Consider the following 19,000-nt stretch of genomic DNA (forward strand, 5'->3'; position numbering starts at 1 on the left):
TTAAGAAAATTTAAATATAATATTTAATATTATAATTCCTGATTCCTGAAACGCTTGCCTATTAAAAATTAAAAAATTAAAATTTTACACTTAGACCTTTTCTGCAATTAAAATAAAAAAATTTTATAGTGCGCTTTACTATTTACTTTATTTATAATATCTTAAATGCTCTCTCTTTATGTTAAACAAAATGTAATTTATACTAAACAATTTCGAAAGCAGCGAGTTAAAACACTGACAATTAAAATAATCTCTTCTAGACATTTTAATAAGCTTTTCAAGTTTAGTTAACCATTCGAAAATTTCATGAAAAAAGCTTCTACATTCTGAAGGATGTAGCATTTCCTTTTTTTCAATCTTGAATTTTGCGAATCCTAAACTAATATCCTTTTGTTCATTTCCAAATTTCTTTAAGTCTTAGAAGAGCCTAGGGTAAGTGCACTATTTGCACTGAAAATCCAACTATTTCAAGATCAATGAGAAGAAAAACTTATTTTCAAAAAAGTATTGGACTCGTCCTCTTTCTCTACGCGTTGATTCAATTATAAGATTTGAGAATCAAAGCTTTGAGAAGCTCTCAAAAGATTTTTTCTTCCTCAAAAACTTTATTCTTCTTTAGAATTCTTTCGCATCTTTTGTCCTTTATCTTCACAGTTTCATAATTCAAAACAAAGAATAATAATCATATACGCTTGAAGATAATTTTCGTGACTTACTTTAGCGACAAAAAATGATACTGAAAAATGATACTTTTAAGTATTGCAATCACAAAAAAGATGTATTTTTTTTTAAAGTCGGAGTAATCTTAATCCCATAAGCTCTATGTAACAAGTCGATTCAATGGTTACAGTTTAATAACATCCAAATGGCAATAACGAGAAAAAGCAAGCAAAAGAATCGAAGAAAAAATCAATTTTGTCGAATTATCCCTCTCATTGGTTTCTTCCCAATAAAAACTTGTGTCAAGGACGAAATTCTCTCTCTCTCTCATTGCGAATCCCATTCAATAATCCCTCCCTTCCATGGCTTTCTTCGTTAGATTAACCGGAAAAAGTGTTTGATTTAAGAGCAAGTATAATAATAATATTGAAGAAATATTTCTCTCATTTTTTCTCTTCTCTTTCATTAATTAGCAAGATTATTATTATTATTATTATTATTATTATTATTATTATTATTATTATTCCATAATTTAAGTCAGTTGTTTTTGTCTGCCGTAACAGTTATCCTTCAATTTTTAACAAATGGTCTTGACTGACCATTTGATACTTTTTATTTCTTTTGACGACTCAGTTTTTTAAAGTTTTATTTACTATGTAGTTATACTGACTATTATGCCATTGTGACGAGCATCTTATCATGCAAAGGATAATTGTACGGCCATTTCGAATAACAGAAAAATTTTCAACAATTGGTCTTTCAATCGCTTATGAGCAATTTGTGTCTACAAATTTTTCGCGTTATATCTAACTCTGCTTTATGACACTTCTCTACTTCTGTGTTTTTTTTTTGTTCATCTGTTATTTCATTATCGCATTTATTCGAATATCTGAAGACGATTTGATTAAAAAGCTGAAACATATAATATTACCGAGTTTATAGCTTACTTATAATTATGGACTGTAATTCAATAAACATTTTGTTTTTCATATATTTTTGAAACTGATTCTTATATGGTCTTTACTTCCTTTATATTATTATTATTATTACTTCAAAAATCGAAACCTCTTCAGAAACGTAATCACTTTTATGTTTATTTTATGTTATTTGATTCAAGAAATCGATTGTATAAGAAATTCATGTCAATCTTTCACATAAAGGAAATAGCTGCGAAAGGATCGAGTCCCTTCAAACTTCTTTTCAGGTCGCGTTATCGTTCGCGATCCACAATTAGCAATTCCAAGTTGAGAGCCACGGAGGCGACGGGTCCCCGACGTGCACCACTGCCGTTGTCAGCCGTCTGGTGCAGGCTCACAGCAACTTCTTCCTCCACAACGCTCATTCTTACTCACTAGCCACGAGGACGCGGCCATCGGGGTCCGGGGGCTCTGACCTCTTGTCCGTATGCCGCCTGCCGGTCTCGCCGGTCTCTGCGGCGTTTAGGGTGTGTTCTCCGGCACGGCGCCGAATCGTCCGGGCGCCTTGGTTCTCTTCTCTAATTGTCGAACTTTGTCCTGATACTGTCCAAGGTGTGATACACGCAAGACTCGTATGCATATCATTCAAAAAACGAGGGACACTAAAGGATTAAGAATCCACATAAACTAACAAGTACTAACTTTATCTCATTATGTATATATGAGAGACTCGTCCATTACGAGTCAAGGGGTATCAATGGGTCATTGACCGTTTAAGATAAACCAGAGTGTTAGATAATATTGTAATAACTTTCTGGTATACAATTGTTACTTTGTTGTCCTCGTATATATGAAATAGCAGGTGACAGAAATTAAAAAACTTGATTCGGGATGTTAATGATTTTTGTAATGCTATTTAAAAAAACAACCATAACTATCATACGATCATAAAAATCTTTTTTTTTTTGAAAATTTGATTTGTCATTATTTATTCTTCTTTAGACCAAACAACTTTTATTTAACATGTTTTTCTATATTTACCTCCCATATTTATCTTTTCATTGCCTGCGGCAATTAAAATGGGATATTTTGTACACGATTTAATTATAGTAATAATCCTAAATTCTAGCGAATAAAATTCTAACGAATTTTTCAAAAATAAAAAAAAATGTACGTTTTTTAACAATAAATACGATCCAAGTTTGAGTATACTTGTGAGTATACTTCATCATTAATCAGTATTCGTTGAATATATAGAACGAATATGCAGTATCATATGTTTATCGATCGCTTAATATCGTTTTACATATCTTTAAGCGTTCAGTACTATGAAAATTAGCCCCTTATCTGTATAAACCTGAATAATTCGCGTTCATTTTTTAATGTATTTGGAGTGATTTAAAAAAACTCTAAAAATTCATAAATGCACTTTCTAGTTTCTAGAACAAATCTACTTTATTTTGGAAAAAATAAAATGTATAATTACTTTTGAAATTTTGAGAAATTTCCATAAATAAAAATCAATCAGACACTAATTACCCAGGTTTGTACGCAAGAAAAAGACTGTTACTCACATTCATTGGAAACGGGCGATTCCGTTGCGGTGGCCATAGCGTTATCTCTGCAACAAAAATATTAGATAAGTATATATTCAAATGAACACCGGAAATGAGAACATTGCATGTCCGAGGGAAAGTAAGTATATAGAACAAACATGAATCTGTTCTATGTTCCTAGGACAAGACTTTCTTCTTTTCAATTACAAATATAACTCCTGGCATTGTTGGAATATCTACTATTCTTTTAGATTATATTACACTTCTCTCAGTTCCAAAATAAGCGTCCCGAGAATTTGGTAGAAATAAAGAGAAAGAGGAAATTTATAAATGGAACTGAGAAAGCGCAGTTTATAAAAAGAAAGACCTATTATGTACTGTATCGATTAGTTCTTCTGCATCTTAAATAGAAAGGAAGACTTGCAGCCGTGATATCATCGATTTGCTTTATGCTAAACTTGTACGTATTAATTAAAAATTTTTTTTAATAATGCAAGATATATTATTATCTACAGTTTTTGTTTCATGTTGAATAATATATACAAGTTTTAACATTTTGTTATTATTAGTATAAATGCGACTTACACATAAAAACCTTTATTATTTAATTAATGTAATTAAAGCTGTAATTACATTAGAGCAATAAAAAAAATGTTACACAAGTATGTTTTCTTTTTTATCTCAATCAAATATAGTCTCACATTGATATGAATCTAAACTGGAGTATCGATTTTTTATTTATATTTCATGAAATAATTTATTATTTCATAATTGAGACAATTTATTAATTATTTTTATTGTATGGTAAATAACGAAGGTAAAAATCGTGAAAATGTTTACGAATTCTCGAAATGTATATTAAATGTATATTATTAGCCGTGCCAACTAATCTATATAATTTAATAAATGTATACTAAAAATGTATACTAAAATTTAAATTTTCTGCGTTTCAATTTTCCTTCAAAATCAGCACGAACTTTCCGGACAATCTAATATGTATATTGCTACATTAGCTACATAAAAGTAAATGTATGAAAAATTTCTATCATCGAACAAATTTTCTTTAAACAATCATTTCAAGTCACTAAAGGTCGGAGCTCTAAAAGATTTTGTAGTGTGACAAGAATTTCCAATAAAAAAATAAGGAAAATAATAATTAGATCGTCCTAATACCACATTATGCTATTAATTTTTTTATTACAAAAATACGTTTTATTCTATAAGATTCAAAGTGATTGAAGCATCCTTTCTTATTATTTTTTTCTGCGACGCAGACTGTATTCAAGAACGAGTCATTATGATATCAAAATAATGTGAAAAAATGACTTTAAAATGATTATTAAAAGTCATTTTTCAATCTGATTTATTTCTGATTTAATGTCATTATGATTAACGATGTGACTTGATGCTTGGATAGTTCATGTATATAACATGATATAAGATAATTATTAAGAACATTAAGATGTGTCCTCTTTTCATACTTCAGCTCTGAACTTCTTACACAGTCCATTTTGCCTCTTTTTCTTCAATATAAAAAGAAAAAGGAGAAAGGTGAACCGTGAAAGAAAGAAAAGTTCAGTTATGTGGTATAGAAAAGGAATCTTATAAGACAGTCAAGATAGATTATAGCGACATCTAGTGACTACCATTATTTACTTGAACATGCTCCTTCGCATTAAAAGTATCTTTTTAAAATTAACGGTTTTCAGCTATAATATTAAAAAAACCGCTTTTTTCCAATTATAGAAAAAAAACTAAAATTATTTTTTTTTTCAGAAAGAAGCAAATATGGCAAATTTTACGAACATATAAATTTTTCCAATGAATTTTGCTATCCTTAAGAAAGGAAGGACCGAAAAAATCCACGGAAAGTAGGAAAAAAAAATGGTTTTTTCCAAAATTTTAAAACGATATTTTCAGCAAAAGATACAATGCAACACAATGATCATTTAATCTTTGTTTAACATTGGAAGACAATAAGAATGAAATGATTCACCGTGTTAAACTGCATTATCTGTATCTTTTGTTGAAAAGCACCTAAACAAGAATTGAGAAAAATATATACATATATATCTTAATCTTAAAAAAAATTAATTTCTTAAATGTAGACCAAACAGTTTAATTAATTATAACAGTCGATGTATAAATATTAAATATTTTAAGATCTACTTGGACTGAAAATAGAAATTCTTCAAACTTAATTAGAGTTATTCTCTCATAAGTTCTACGTTCAAATTGTAATTATTTAAATATTTTGCTTCAATTATTTAATTAATTAATTCTTTTTTGGTCCAACTGGATCTTTGGAGATCCCGAATTATCAATTTTGAATGATTGTACTGCAAATTCGGACACGTACAAAAAAAGTGAAACCGTTTCAAGTCATATAATTGTAAAATTATGCTTGAATGTTGAAAGTGTACCAGAATATTTTCAGATTTTTTAAAGCACCAAAAAACACTTCGAAAAATATAATAAGCACCCAGTTACGGACCAGGAAAGCAGTGGAAAAAAAAATGTTAAATCACGAAGGATTAAGTCAATTATACCGTCAATTTATCGTTACTAAACTAATAATGAATTGATTAAATGAGAAAAGGCAAACGATGTTTGAAACATCCTATATATTCCTTTGTCCACAACGAATTTACTAAATAAATAACCACAATATGTAAAACACAAGTCTATACATTAAAAATTAAAGATATCTTATAAAACAAATCAATGAATTTTACGTCAGCCTGGTATGCCAATTCCTACCTCGATAAAAATAAACAAAGGCCTAACATTTTTTATTTACAAACGTTCCGCCATGATTTCCTGTCATCATCGCTTAAAAGCCATTAATAACCGTCGTTTATTGTTTACATAATCCAAAAAGGAACAATAACGGAATGCATCACAAAACCTTACCATCTCAAATATGAAAAGCGATAGACGAGAAATAATATTCTAATTATGCTCACAGATCAACTCTTCAGAAAGACGTGCTGACGCGTTGCGTCGCTTCAATAAATCGTGGCGTGAAGGTCGGAAGCGTCTCTTTGTTTGCGACGGAAAAAGGGCGAAGGGAAAACATTTACCTGCTTGCTTCTCTTTATCCTTCTCTCACAGAATAAGAAACGCTGCAGCTCTCTCGACTCTTCGAGTCCGAATCGATGACGGGCCTGTCGATTCACGAATCACGAACGTAAACTCGTTCGCATGCGAATAAAACCAGATGCACCAAATATGACGCCGACGCGACGGGACAGAACGAACCGAGTCGCTGTGTATCTATACCAAACCGGTCGCTTCGTACGCTGCTTTTATCGCGCGGCGTCTTTGTGCGGTATTCGAGTCACCGAAGGCGGCCGAAAGTTGCCGAGGTCGAACGAGTCGTTGCCGGCGCAACCATCTTATTGGCTCGCCGGCGGCGCCACCTCGCGCTGATTGGCCCGTTTGAACTGTTGAACGTTGTTGGCACTATACCGCCGTATGCATTCGCCAAACTGTTCTCGATTAACTCGACGGCTGCTCCCGCATCACATGTTGGTCCATTTGTCTCATTTTTTGTATCTTCTTTTTTATTCTTCAAAAAGCCTCTTTGTTTTATAATATAACTACATTGCGAAAAGTGCTACTGATACATTTATCGTTAATTTTTTAAATGCCGCACCTGAATTTAAATATCGATTAAAATTTATCATTGTAACGAGTGTCAATTAAATGACAATAATAATAATAATTTTGAGATTTATTGTATATTTTACACATCTTTTTATTGACTTTATAATATTCTGGAACTTTGTTCTTATTTATAGTCTTTGATTTACGAATTTATTACCCCGGAAAAATCCTATATATGTAATTATATATAATTTTACATATTTAATTATATGTAATTATATATAAACGTTTTTCCCGGGAGATTAATTCTTCCAACGTCTTTCCCGAAAATTTCAATAAAAATGAAATTGCTCGGCTTATGATGGACGATTTTATGCATAATTTGTTATCGATTTAAATAATATTTAAATATATCATATATATATATATACTATGCAAATTTCATTTTTTTTTTACATTGGAAAGAGTCGCCGGTGTGCATCAATGGATCGCGCATTATATTCGGATGGTAAACCGTTAGAACCGTCTTAAAAAAAAACAATCATTCCGGATGAATCATATGACTGCATTCTTCAAGGAGTGTGTGGGACGTCGCGACCGTTGCGCAGTCGCGACGTATTTTGCCGCGTAAAAAAAGTGTGTCCCAAATATGGGCGGAACGTTCGCGACTGGTTTCGCCAGGAATCCGAATCCGACACTGTCGTCTTTTCACTCCGGCTGAGCCTACGACAAAAGTGGCGCGATTTGCTACAATTTACTCCTTCCGTGGTCTTCGACCAATTTTTGTATACAAGGCTGCGCGACTTATCCTTGTTTTCATACGTAGTCTTTGTTATTGCGCACTTAGATCCGCTATCTGGATTTCTGCATGTATGAGATAAGATTTATTGCGTTTTTTTAATTTTGTAAGATTAGATTATTGCCCTTAAAATAAAACGAGTATTCAATTAGTCCTTTTTTAAATTATAAATAAACTATTCTTATAAAGAAATAATGATAAGATCGAGTCAATAGACTAGAATTATAATAGAATTATAATAGAATGTAGTGCAGAATATGATGGTAGATTGATTAGAAATCGAATAGAATTTATTATTATTGGAAACATGCAAATGAGTTATTTTTTTTTTTATAAGATTTGAATTTTTTATAGCTGAATGTTGGATTACATTAAAGTACGAAATTTTACGTTCATATATTGTGAAGCGATTGAACTAAGTAAAACAACTTTCGTATTTTTGGTTTAATACAAATTATAACCTCTCATTTTTTGCTGCGTAATATTTCATATTTAAAATAAAAAAGACAATAGTACAATTAAACGTTGAAGAGAAGAAAAAGTTGAAAATGCAGTTAGTTTAACTATAAAAAACAGATCAATATATAAGAATTCGATATGATGAGAAGCTTCCAAAAATCGCACATATTGACAACATATGTCTATAATTGACACCTACATATAATACACATATATACATATATGATACCACATACCTGTGGTTGCATATAAAAAACATAGTAACGAGTCCAGGATACGAACGTCACGACCAATAAAATGTTCAGTTTGATCTCTGCAAGAGATAATGGTGTCTTAAGCTGACTCACTGATCAAGACGGTTATATGTCTATTCATTTATAAATTTACATGCACAAAAATCTTTATGCTTCTTATTATTTTGCGTTATAAATTATATATATATATATGTATATATATATATCAATCCCAAGCAATACATATATTTTCAAAGTACGTTTAACAGATATAAACTGTAAAATAAATGTTTAAAATTTAATATGTTTATTAAACTATTTAATAAATGTTAAAAAAGTATATCATTCAATCTTGAAAAATTGAAACATATAGATCCTGGTGACCTTAAAACTTTTTCTTAATTTTTAAATAATAAATAATTATTTGGAATAATTTTATAATCTTATTTTTTATTTATGTAGACTAATTATCATACTATATTATCATACTATATGTTAAGTTCAAGTATGCAATTTCATAAATGATTGAAAATTTTAAAATTAAAATAACAAAAACCTATTATATAGACCCAAGATTTGTATGTTTTTTTACTATCATAAAAACTATTTTCCTATTACGAGTTAATAACGTATATTTAATAATAACGTTAAAAATAATTTAACATTTTTATATAACGTAAAAATGTTTCAATTAACGTTTTTTAAATGTAGATTTTAAACGTCTGCTTGGGATATTAATTATACTTCAATTTATTACGCGCGTATAATTAATATATTTATTAACTATACCATATACATATAATACATATTATGTGATAATATAATTTATCACGGTAATTTTTTTAATGCCTTAATTTGAATTTAAACGCTTATCGGAGTATATATAAAAAATATCTTCTGATATATATGCACTTATTCTGCACATATTATTATACACAGAATATGTACATAATAATTCAACAAAAAAATTTTTCATGCATAAATATGTATAAATATTTATAAACATATATAATCATATTATGTAAAATATGTTCATACATGTTTATACATCTTTTTTTCTTTCATAAAATTAGTTTTTAATGTAAAATAGAAATAATAATAGCAAACATGTGAAAACATAAAAAATAATTAAAGAGATAATTCTCACATTGTTCATTTCAGAAAAAAAAACAAGTTTGAAAAGATGTAAAAAAAATTGCTCGCAATTATGCATAATTTTATATATAATTATACATAAGTAATTTCTTTATATTTCTTCAAACTTGATTTTTTCTAAAACAAATAGTGTGAAAATTATTCTTTTAATTATTTTTAATGTTTTTCATAATATTATAATTATTTCTATTACACTAAAAAGTAATTTTACAAAAAAAAGAGATGTATGAACAAGTGTGGACATATTTCACATATGATTATATATGTATATGAATATTTATGTATGTTTACACATATTTATATATATTCATGCATGAAAAATTTTTTTATAAGGAAGACATTAATAACCTCGCGTGTTATACTATACGTACGTATATACTTTAACTATAGGAAAATAACGCTTTATTTGTAATATGCCATTATCATATTATTATCAGGGTCATGTCAGAAAAACTTAAGCTGCAATAAAACATATAAGCAATTCCATGATGGAAAAAATTTGTCATAGTTTGTCCGAAAAATATAAAAAAATAACAAATTTTGACAAAGACAGTATTGCCGAAATTTGACAGAAAGTATTTCATTTTATCTGTAACTGTTCGAATTTATATATTTCGACAATTTTCAGAGAAATTTAGGACGAATTCGAATATATTTTGATTACATTTTTGATCACATTTTTCTATAAGTGAATAAATAAATCAATATGTTGGATTTTCTATTGCTTACGTTTTACTGTGTAAATTTTTTTGTGTGCCTCTTTTTTATAATAAGGATTTAGACTTTAAATTTTTTCATATCGGTAACAATAATTTGAATAAAGATTTGTTACAATATGCATTATTTATTAGAAAAAATAACAGCTTGTTTTAAATAATCATTTTGAAGAAATCGCTACATCTTATCTTTATCTAAATTATTACAATATCTATTATCTTCATATCATCTTAGACAAAAAAGAAATTCACAAAAAAGAATTCTTTTATCAAAAACACACAAAAAAGCTGTTACTTTTTAAAATAAATAATGCATATAGTAATTATGAATTATTTTTTTCAAAAGTGATTTTCCACTCCTGCATTATCGTTTCTAAAAAAATATAAAATCATTATATCAAGTCATTATATTCATTATTGTAAAAAGTAACGACGTTATAATTATTGTAAAAAGTAACGACGTTATAATTAAGTAATTTTTCAATCGTTATACTTATTTCAATTGTAACGCAATAAAATATCTCTTCTATCGGTCAATGGGTTGTTGCTTAATTGACATAGCTAATGCAAGCTAATGTGACAACAATCGGGAGGTATAAAAGTGAAGAATGATATATCTAATCATCCTATTGAGTTTAAGCTTCTTTCTGCCGTTTCCCACCCCCACTGTAATGCGCGAGTTTCACGGTCGCACTCTCGTCTCCGTATGTCACCATTGTCGCCGCACTATGTCGCCTCGTTCGCCGCCAATCGCGCGAGCCCACCGGCGTGAAGTTGCGCGCGATTGCCGCCGCGTGAGTGTGATGTGCCGCGCGCGCATCTAAGTTCACGCGAGTCAATCCAACTCGATCGTGGATCGCAGGCGTGTTCGCGTTTACGTATAAGACGGGTACGACGCGAAAATTACACGTGTTTATTTGCCGATGGTGGTCGAACGAGACTGAGGCAGAGAGTATAGTGGAAGGATGACGACAGCAATGCAAGAGGATGATTTCAAAGCGACCACTGTCGCTAATACCGTCGCCAACACCGTCGCCGATCATGCCGAGGAACACAGACTCCGCACCGGGACCGACAGCTTTCCAAGCATCAATGAGAGGCCGGTCGACGACATCTCCCTCGAATTCTTCTATAAACCGCACACTATCACCCTGTTACTCATCTCTATTGGTGCCGTTATATACTCTGCGTTCACCAGGTAGACAAGGCCTCATTTTGATCCCTTTGATCCTTTGAAATTCTTGCGGATTATATCTCCTTGATTTCTTTTAACTTTTTCCTCTTGTTTTCTTTGACGATATAAAGCGTATTTCGATTTAAAAACCACATGATGCAAGCTGAAGAAATTTCATGTTTGAATGTTAATTAGATTTATATCGGTATGTGAAAATCGATCTAATTTTGATAAGATAATCATTTAAAATACCTTGACAATTACTGAATATTGTGCTTGAATAATGCAACTCATATACATGAGAATTTTAATTTTTTATGTGCAATTTCTTATGTGCAAATGCCGATAAAAGTTTCATTATAATTTTTTCTATAGAGATACGTGTGCAAGTAATTCTATATATTACAGTATTTGAACTTGTCCTTGGCTTATCTATTATAAGCCATTCATGATTATTCTTCTATTTTAGCTTAACGGTATTGTGTATTATGTAACTTGTATTTTTTGTACTATATTTCTGCTAAATATTTTTATGTTCTTGTTTAGACAGCAGTTATGATTGTTATTAGAAATTTTTTTTAAATTGAGTTTAATTTAGCTTGTATTATTAATTATAATATTTTATATAGCCGATATAGAAAAATATGTATCAGTTGTTATGTGTTTATTATGACTGATAAATGCAAATAAATTTTAGAACTTGGATTACTCCGATCATAGTCACTGTTTATAATTCAGTTAGCAAGAAAATTTATATAAATGGAACTCAAAGGTCACACAAAATTTTGTTGTATCATTGGAATACAGAATATTGTTACATCTAAAAACATTTCTTTCAGGAATACCACAAATGTGGAAGACAACATGTGGGCGGGTATATTGTGCGTCATTTTCTTCTTCCTTATCATATCTGTCCTGACATTCCCCAACGGTCCATTCACTAGGCCTCATCCTGTGGTATGGCGGATAGTGTTCGGCTGTAGTGTACTCTATTTGATGGGTCTGCTGTTCTTGTTGTTCCAAAACTATGAGACAGTCAGAAGAATCCTGGTATGGGTAGATCCAGGTTTAGCTTCCTTCCACATCGATATGGACAAGGAGTACGGTGTCAATTGTTCGGATGTCACAGTAGAAAGGATCTGGAATCACCTGGACGTATTTGCGTTAGCACATTTTCTTGGCTGGGCCTTCAAGGCCATCTTAATTCGTCATCTTGGTATCCTTTGGGCCATCAGCGTCATGTGGGAGGTGACAGAGATTGCCTTTGCTCATTTATTGCCAAACTTTATCGAGTGCTGGTGGGACGCCTTGATTCTCGACGTTTTAGTGTGCAATGGATTGGGTATCTGGGTCGGCTTGAAAATTTGCTCCATATTGGAGATGAGGGAATACAAGTAAGAATTTAGTTTAAATTTTGAGATCCATGTCTTTCACATTTTCATCATTTATTATGATAAAGAATTTATTTTGCTGAACAAAGTATATTCTTTCTATTCAGAATTCTTTTTTTGTAGAAAAATTTTATCTTTATTTCATAGAGAAAGAAGTTTTTTCTTTTTTTCTCAATAAAAAGTATTGAATAGTACTGAATCTTTTAACTTAAATACTTTCTTAAATAGGTGGGTCAGTATTCGTGACATTGAGAGCACCACTGGGAAACTGAAAAGAGCAATGTTGCAGTTTACTCCTGGCAGTTGGACAAGTGTTAGATGGCTGGATCCAACTTGCACACATATGCGACTGGTTGCTTTATGCCAGCTAGTGATATTCTGGCAAGTTTCCGAGCTGAATACGTTCTTCTTGAAACACGTCTATGAGTTTCCTCCATCTCATCCATTTGTTGTTGCCAGATTAGTATTGGTCGGCGTTATAGTCGCACCATCCGTTAGGTAAGCGGAAAGAGCACAAATTTTGACAATATAAATAAGATTAGTTTTTCAAATTTTAAAATTTGACTACTTTAAAATTTTATATTTGTATTATATATACATGAATATGGAAATTTGAATATTTGGAGAATTGTAATATTTCAAGATGTAATCTTATTAAGTATTATATATAATTTTGTGAATTAAATTGTAATAATATAAAAATAGGTGTAATTGGTACTTTAAATTTTCTAATCTAATATTATTGTACGTATTAACAAATTGATCTAATAAATTAAAAAAATTTTGAATATGCGGTTGAGCGTGCGGTTGAGATAATATTTGTTGCGTTGTAATTGCAGGCAGTATTATATGTACGTAACTGACCCGACATGTAGTCGAGTGGGAACTCAGTGTTGGGTCTATGGAGCAATTATGGTGACAGAAGCTTTACTATGTATACGCCATGGTGCAGCTCTGTTTGAACGCACTCAAGCCCTTAATATCCTCCTTTGGCTGCTTTGCCAATCTCTAGTCTCCGTTCTCTGCGTTTATGGCTGTGTTTTGTGGCATCAGTACTTTGAGGTAGATATCAACACATTCAGATTTTAATGTCTCTGTAAACTTCCAGAAATAGGATTTAAGAAAACTATTGCTACAGTATTTTTATTCTCAGAGAAAAAGAATAATGAATGCATAATAATTTTGAACGGAAATATCGTGTATAAAGACTTTTGTATTAATTATATGGAAAATTGGATTGTAATGGAATGACTTAATTTTTACATTTAATGTAGTTGTAATATGAATATAAGATCTCTTTTTTAGCTATGATATCAAAGATGCTTCATGAGTAGAAATTTTACTTTTGATGTACCATAGTTTAAAACTGTTCATTATTAAGTCTTGTGTTGTGTAGACATCTGTTGTTCATCATATTGTAAATTATATTATATGTAAAAACTAACTTCACGGGATAATAGCAATAATTTTCTATATAATTAATACAAGATCCTTTTTTTGGAGCAAACTTACACAGCAATTTTGTGCACTTAAATAAATATTGTTCGTCAATAGCTAATTAATTTTGATAACTAACTCTTGTTGCTCCTTTTAAATGCATGGTGCTGATCACTGCAGACGGGAAAGAAAGTCACTATAAGACGGTCAGTCTCCCATCTAAGCAAGTTTGACACGGATGTAAGCGGTATGTGTTGATTACATCATACGATGTGTAATCGTTTGATAGTTTGCAACAATCTGAGTTTGCGACACTTGATTCATTGTTATTGCCATTCTTGTCACAGGCCTAGTTTCCATCGATTTAATCCGAATCAGAATGTAAGAATCAACCAATTACAATACATACGAGTATTCCTCTATTACAGTCGAACGACAGGGAAATGCTCGAGTTGGTTCTTACATTTTAATCCGAATTAAACCCTCAGTGGAAATTAGGCCACTGTTACTATCAATCCCGAAATTTGTTCGTGATTTGTTCATATAATATCCTAACTCGAATATTTTATTTTTATTGACAACTTAAAATAATGAAAATATGATTAATTTGGATAAATCAGTATTATTTTTTATGAAGACTGAATGCTTTTAAATTTGACTTTTAGAATTTCAAATCTTTGAATATTATATATCCTGAGATTCTCAGATTCTTGCATTTAAAAAATGACTTTGAGTCATAAAATATTGTAATTTTTGTAACTAAAATTTTTAAAACTTTAAATTTTTAAAACTTATTAAATTCTTGGATCTTTTCTTTAAATTTTAAAATATATTAAATATAATAAAGTATTAAAAAAATTGTTATTATTCAGATTAGAGAAATCAGTTTTCATTAAGTAATTCTATGTTTTTAATTATATTTTTTTTTAAATATTTTTATATAATTCTTTTTTTTCTATATCTATTATACTTCTCAAATTGAAATTTTTAAAAAGAATTAATCAACTGCCACAACTCAATCGACATTGGAGCAGTAATTTTTATGTTATTTACAAATGTGTTTATTTCAGGGAATATGGTTCGTCGTACGAAATCCGTGGAAGAATTCGATAAGAAAAAATTGTGAAAGAAAGAGAGAAAAGAACCACTTGATGGTGAACTGAGGACACTAATTACACTTTCTAGTCGAATAGGACAATCGCGCGCAAGAGTAGAATGAATGATTAATGCGTCCGATTATTTGTGACGTGATATGAATGGTCTCCAAAGTGTTACTTTTGTTCCTCAGAATGAATGAAGAATATTATTGTTATTATTGATCCGTGGACGCTCCAATTTAGCGTTCGATCAAATTCAGTGTGAATATCGCGTAAAATTGTTTATTGATTCATATTCATTCGGCGATTACGTTGCTTACTTTTTTCTCTCCAACGTTAATAACTATAACGTTACCTCGCAAACGATGCGCTTGCGGCAAGGTATTCATCGAAACATTGCTTTTAAACTTAAGACACACGTTTTATTACGTAAATGAGAATCTCTCTCTTTTATGTATTAAAGGATACAGAAGCAAAACACATGTTCTCCAATCTTTTTTAGATTTTAAAATTATAAAAATAGGTTTACGCATCAACTGCATGAAACTGATGCTTCTAATTCGATTTCATGATTTAATAATCAAATCTTAAAAATGTTCATACACGAATCTCGCAGGGTGGATGAATCCGAGTTTTGTTTCTGTATTCCATCGATTAGATTAGACGTTTCTCGACTAATCGAATACCAATTGACTCATTTGCTATAGCATAATGTCCGCGGGTGCCATTCTTTTCCGCGAACGATTCTCACTCCGGAATCATCGAGGTCTCTTTAATCTCTATGTATGGGAACACGTTGCAAACGTCGATAGGTGCAATCTGCGAGCCGAGTGGGCAATTCCATGCCTTGGAAAGGAATTTGTCGTTTGATGCGGAGACGAACACACGGATTCGGCTAGGCAGATTTTCGCTCTCGTGCAGAGAGATATACGACGATGTGAGTGATGTCTTCGTGCAATACATCTGCAACGATAAAGATACAAAAACATTAATAAGTGTTAATTATCTGGAACTCGATGACGGTGAAAGTTTCGAGGGAACAGAATCAACCGTGATCCTCGCAAATCTTTGGATTTTATTGAATTGCCACTCAAAAGTTCTGAAGATTCGAGGACCAGGATTCTCAAGAATATCACGGGACCTCCATAAAACTGCTGTTAATGTAAAACGAACTGTGAGAACAGTACCTGAGCGTAGGCGAGATAGAATAATTGGTCGATGCGGAGTTGTATCCATGGTAGTCTCTTCGCATTCGACATCGTAAGAGCCAAAGTATCATAGGCTAGTCTGAGTCCTATAATTTCAGACAACCGCTCGTTCAAGGTCAACTGCGGAATCTAGAATATTTACAAATGTCGACATTTTGCGTCTGCGAACGATTCAATAAATCAAGCATTACGCAAAAAAAATTATTACATTTATTGTGTTAAATTTTACTACATAAAGTGTTTCGAACATCCCTTCTCCAATCCCTTTTGTTATTTATTGTATTTTATTCTCTCGAACTTTTATTCTCTCGAACAGTGAATCTCACTTTGAAGAAGTGAGATTGAAAATCGAGTCACTCTTTAAAAGAAGACTGGCTCAATTTTAGAGTGAGATTCTACTTTAAAGATTTTAGAGTACAATCAGGAAAATTGCATTATAGAATTCATCTTTAGTTTAACATTCTACAATGATTTTTCAATCTTTTACTATACACGAAGGGCCGTTCATTTCTCAGATTAATTTTCATCACTTTTATAAGTAACAAAAATTTTTAAGTGATTCTTATACACATTTTTAACATGTTAAAAAATATTTATAAAGTTGTGTATTAAAAAGAAATTGTGTATAGATATTATAACTAATTATTTGGTGTTCTTAGTATTTCAAAGAAAAGAAATGCACCCAGTCATGAGTATTAAGGATTGAACAATTCAACTTACTCTAAAGGACACGATTTGATCTGTGAAGGGTAACGTCATGTTTATAGGTTCTTGGTACAGATTCTCCTTTTGACAGTTGATATAATCATCGAAATGAGTATTTGTAAACTCGTTTTCAAACATCAAAGAATCTTGAGCATTCCTGATTTGATTCCAATAGTGTATACCTGTTATAAAGAAAATGATTATAAAAATTCAGGTAATCAAAGAATTAAAAATAGAAAAAATGGTCCTTATGATTTATATATTGTATAAATTTAGTCAATTAAAATCAACATTACGTGCAATAATCTACTTTTAAAAATTGTACATAAACCATACATGAGGTCTAAGAATACTATAAAAAAAATTTATGAAGAATATTAACAGTTATTAATGACTTATAAGATTTTTACGTATTTATATAATTACATTATTACAATCATTTACCATTTGTGTCGAAATGATGGGCGATCTGATGAGCTATTAAATTCCCAAGGGTTGCTAGCAGAAAATAGGATAATTCATCGCCGTTCATTAAGTTGCTCATTAAAGACCAATCGATAATACCGTAAGGAATCACGATGAGATTTAGAGCGTAAATCACTTGGGCTTTTGATTGAAATGGCGTAGCATAATATGTCCAACTATAACGTAATTTACAAATTATAAAAACTTAGAATTCCAGAGATCCAAATTTCCAAATCGAAAAATTAAGAAATTGAAAATGAAAGCTTTCAAAATTAAATAATATAAAAATTTTGAACTAGAGACATATACGAGTTTATACATAAATAAAATAATCTAAAAAAATCTGAAAGAAATATAAATTTACAAAGTTGAACATCTAGGATTTTATGAATTTATTTAAATTGAATTAATTTATTGATAGTGAATTAATTATTTGTATTTTATTTACATTTGTTTTGGACCACCAACTTCTCTTCTTAATTCGGTGTACATTAGAACTCTGTATCTTTTTAGTAGTATCATCGAATTGTCAAAGTAATTATCGTTTAGAATTACCTAAAAGTTGATTGTCAATTAGAACATAATTAAAACTAATTGAGATATACAGAAAGATTTTTAATTAAACGCCAACATAAAAAACCAATTTAGCATTCAAAATAAAAAAATACGTTATATAAATCTGTTGTTAAAATGTTTAAAAAATGTTTTATATATTCATATAATGATATTTGTTTTTATTATAGATTTTTTAGATATGTTCTGTTTTTAATAATATCAATAATTATTTTAATAAAGTAATAATGAAGAAGAATTAATGTATGATACATATATATTTTTTTACCTCTGATACGTTATATTCATTATATAACGAGTTTCTGTTCTTGAAATAGGAAACAACAGGTAATGCGAGTTTTAGACTATTGATCTTGTTTAGCAATTCTTTTCGTCCTTCCTCTTTTGCCCATTGTGCTTCTTGCATTTTGTCTGATAACGTTTGCTTCAAGTTGTTGAATGTCTTTTTTATCTATTGAATAAAACAATAGTTAAAAAATGACAATAGAAAAACACAAATAATTTATAAATTCGAAAAATTGAGCACTTATTTATATTTATTATATTTTAGTTATATTTAAATTCACTTACTATTTCATTCATTTGCGTTATTTCGTAATCAGTAAAGGATGATACGTATAAACTAGACGCTTCCAACTGTAGAAGATAGGTAGCCACATGCAGACAATAATCCTTTACATTATCATGCTTTGGCAAGACCATCTGCAAAGAATTTCATTTCATTATATCAATAAAAATAAAGAATGATAATTTTTATTAATACAAAATATGAAAATATTAGAAAACAATTTCATTATTTATTAAACTATTTATAATATAATATTTATATTTGTATACTTTTATTTG

At 30.2% G+C, this 19,000-nt stretch overlaps 3 protein-coding genes across 4 annotated transcripts in view; 1 reads left to right on the forward strand and 2 right to left on the reverse strand.

The window, feature by feature from the left end:
• LOC108685301 (stathmin) overlaps nt 1-6,417 on the reverse strand; it is a 21,127-nt gene extending 14,710 nt beyond the window's left edge. The window contains exons 1-2 of the mRNA XM_018190025.1: nt 6,217-6,417; nt 3,152-3,198 (exon numbers count right to left, since the gene is read on the reverse strand). Coding sequence (XP_018045514.1) covers nt 3,152-3,188 — 37 coding nt within the window. The 5' untranslated portion in view covers nt 3,189-3,198; nt 6,217-6,417. The remainder of the gene's footprint in view (nt 1-3,151; nt 3,199-6,216) is intronic.
• A 4,005-nt stretch (nt 6,418-10,422) lies between these two features.
• LOC108685342 (phosphatidylserine synthase 1) lies at nt 10,423-15,269 on the forward strand. 2 transcript variants are annotated; one of them, XM_018190086.1, is made up of 6 exons: nt 10,423-11,302; nt 12,118-12,672; nt 12,898-13,167; nt 13,509-13,731; nt 14,287-14,353; nt 15,177-15,268. In XM_018190086.1, the coding sequence occupies exons 1-6, from the start codon at nt 11,070-11,072 to the stop codon at nt 15,230-15,232; spliced, it is 1,404 nt and encodes a 467-aa protein (XP_018045575.1). In that variant the 5' UTR covers nt 10,423-11,069; the 3' UTR covers nt 15,233-15,268. The 2 variants fall into 2 exon arrangements, with proteins under 2 accessions (XP_018045575.1, XP_018045576.1); XM_018190087.1 differs by lacking the exon at nt 14,287-14,353 and having other exon boundaries at nt 15,177-15,269.
• Nucleotides 15,270-15,745: 476 nt separating this feature from the next.
• LOC108685341 (membrane metallo-endopeptidase-like 1) overlaps nt 15,746-19,000 on the reverse strand; it is a 7,519-nt gene continuing 4,264 nt past the window's right edge. Inside the window, exons 10-16 of the mRNA XM_018190085.1 lie at nt 18,725-18,856; nt 18,423-18,605; nt 18,030-18,136; nt 17,561-17,757; nt 17,132-17,298; nt 16,391-16,540; nt 15,746-16,166 (exon numbers count right to left, since the gene is read on the reverse strand). Coding sequence (XP_018045574.1) covers nt 15,951-16,166; nt 16,391-16,540; nt 17,132-17,298; nt 17,561-17,757; nt 18,030-18,136; nt 18,423-18,605; nt 18,725-18,856 — 1,152 coding nt within the window. The 3' untranslated portion in view covers nt 15,746-15,950. The remainder of the gene's footprint in view (nt 16,167-16,390; nt 16,541-17,131; nt 17,299-17,560; nt 17,758-18,029; nt 18,137-18,422; nt 18,606-18,724; nt 18,857-19,000) is intronic.

This window comes from Atta colombica, unplaced genomic scaffold (assembly GCF_001594045.1).
Source record: "Atta colombica isolate Treedump-2 unplaced genomic scaffold, Acol1.0 scaffold150, whole genome shotgun sequence".
In the NCBI taxonomy this organism is placed as follows: domain Eukaryota; kingdom Metazoa; phylum Arthropoda; class Insecta; order Hymenoptera; family Formicidae; genus Atta; species Atta colombica.

What these genes read in the sequence shown, in the direction of transcription:
- LOC108685342 (XM_018190086.1), top strand. Translation starts at nt 11,070, where the DNA reads ATGACGACAGCAATGCAAGAGGATGATTTCAAAGCGACCACTGTCGCT. An exon ending in ATATACTCTGCGTTCACCAG is followed by an intron (nt 11,303 to 12,117) that starts GTAGACAAGGCC and finishes CATTTCTTTCAG; the next exon opens with GAATACCACAAATGTGGAAG. An exon ending in TGTGGCATCAGTACTTTGAG is followed by an intron (nt 13,732 to 14,286) that starts GTAGATATCAAC and finishes TGATCACTGCAG; the next exon opens with ACGGGAAAGAAAGTCACTAT.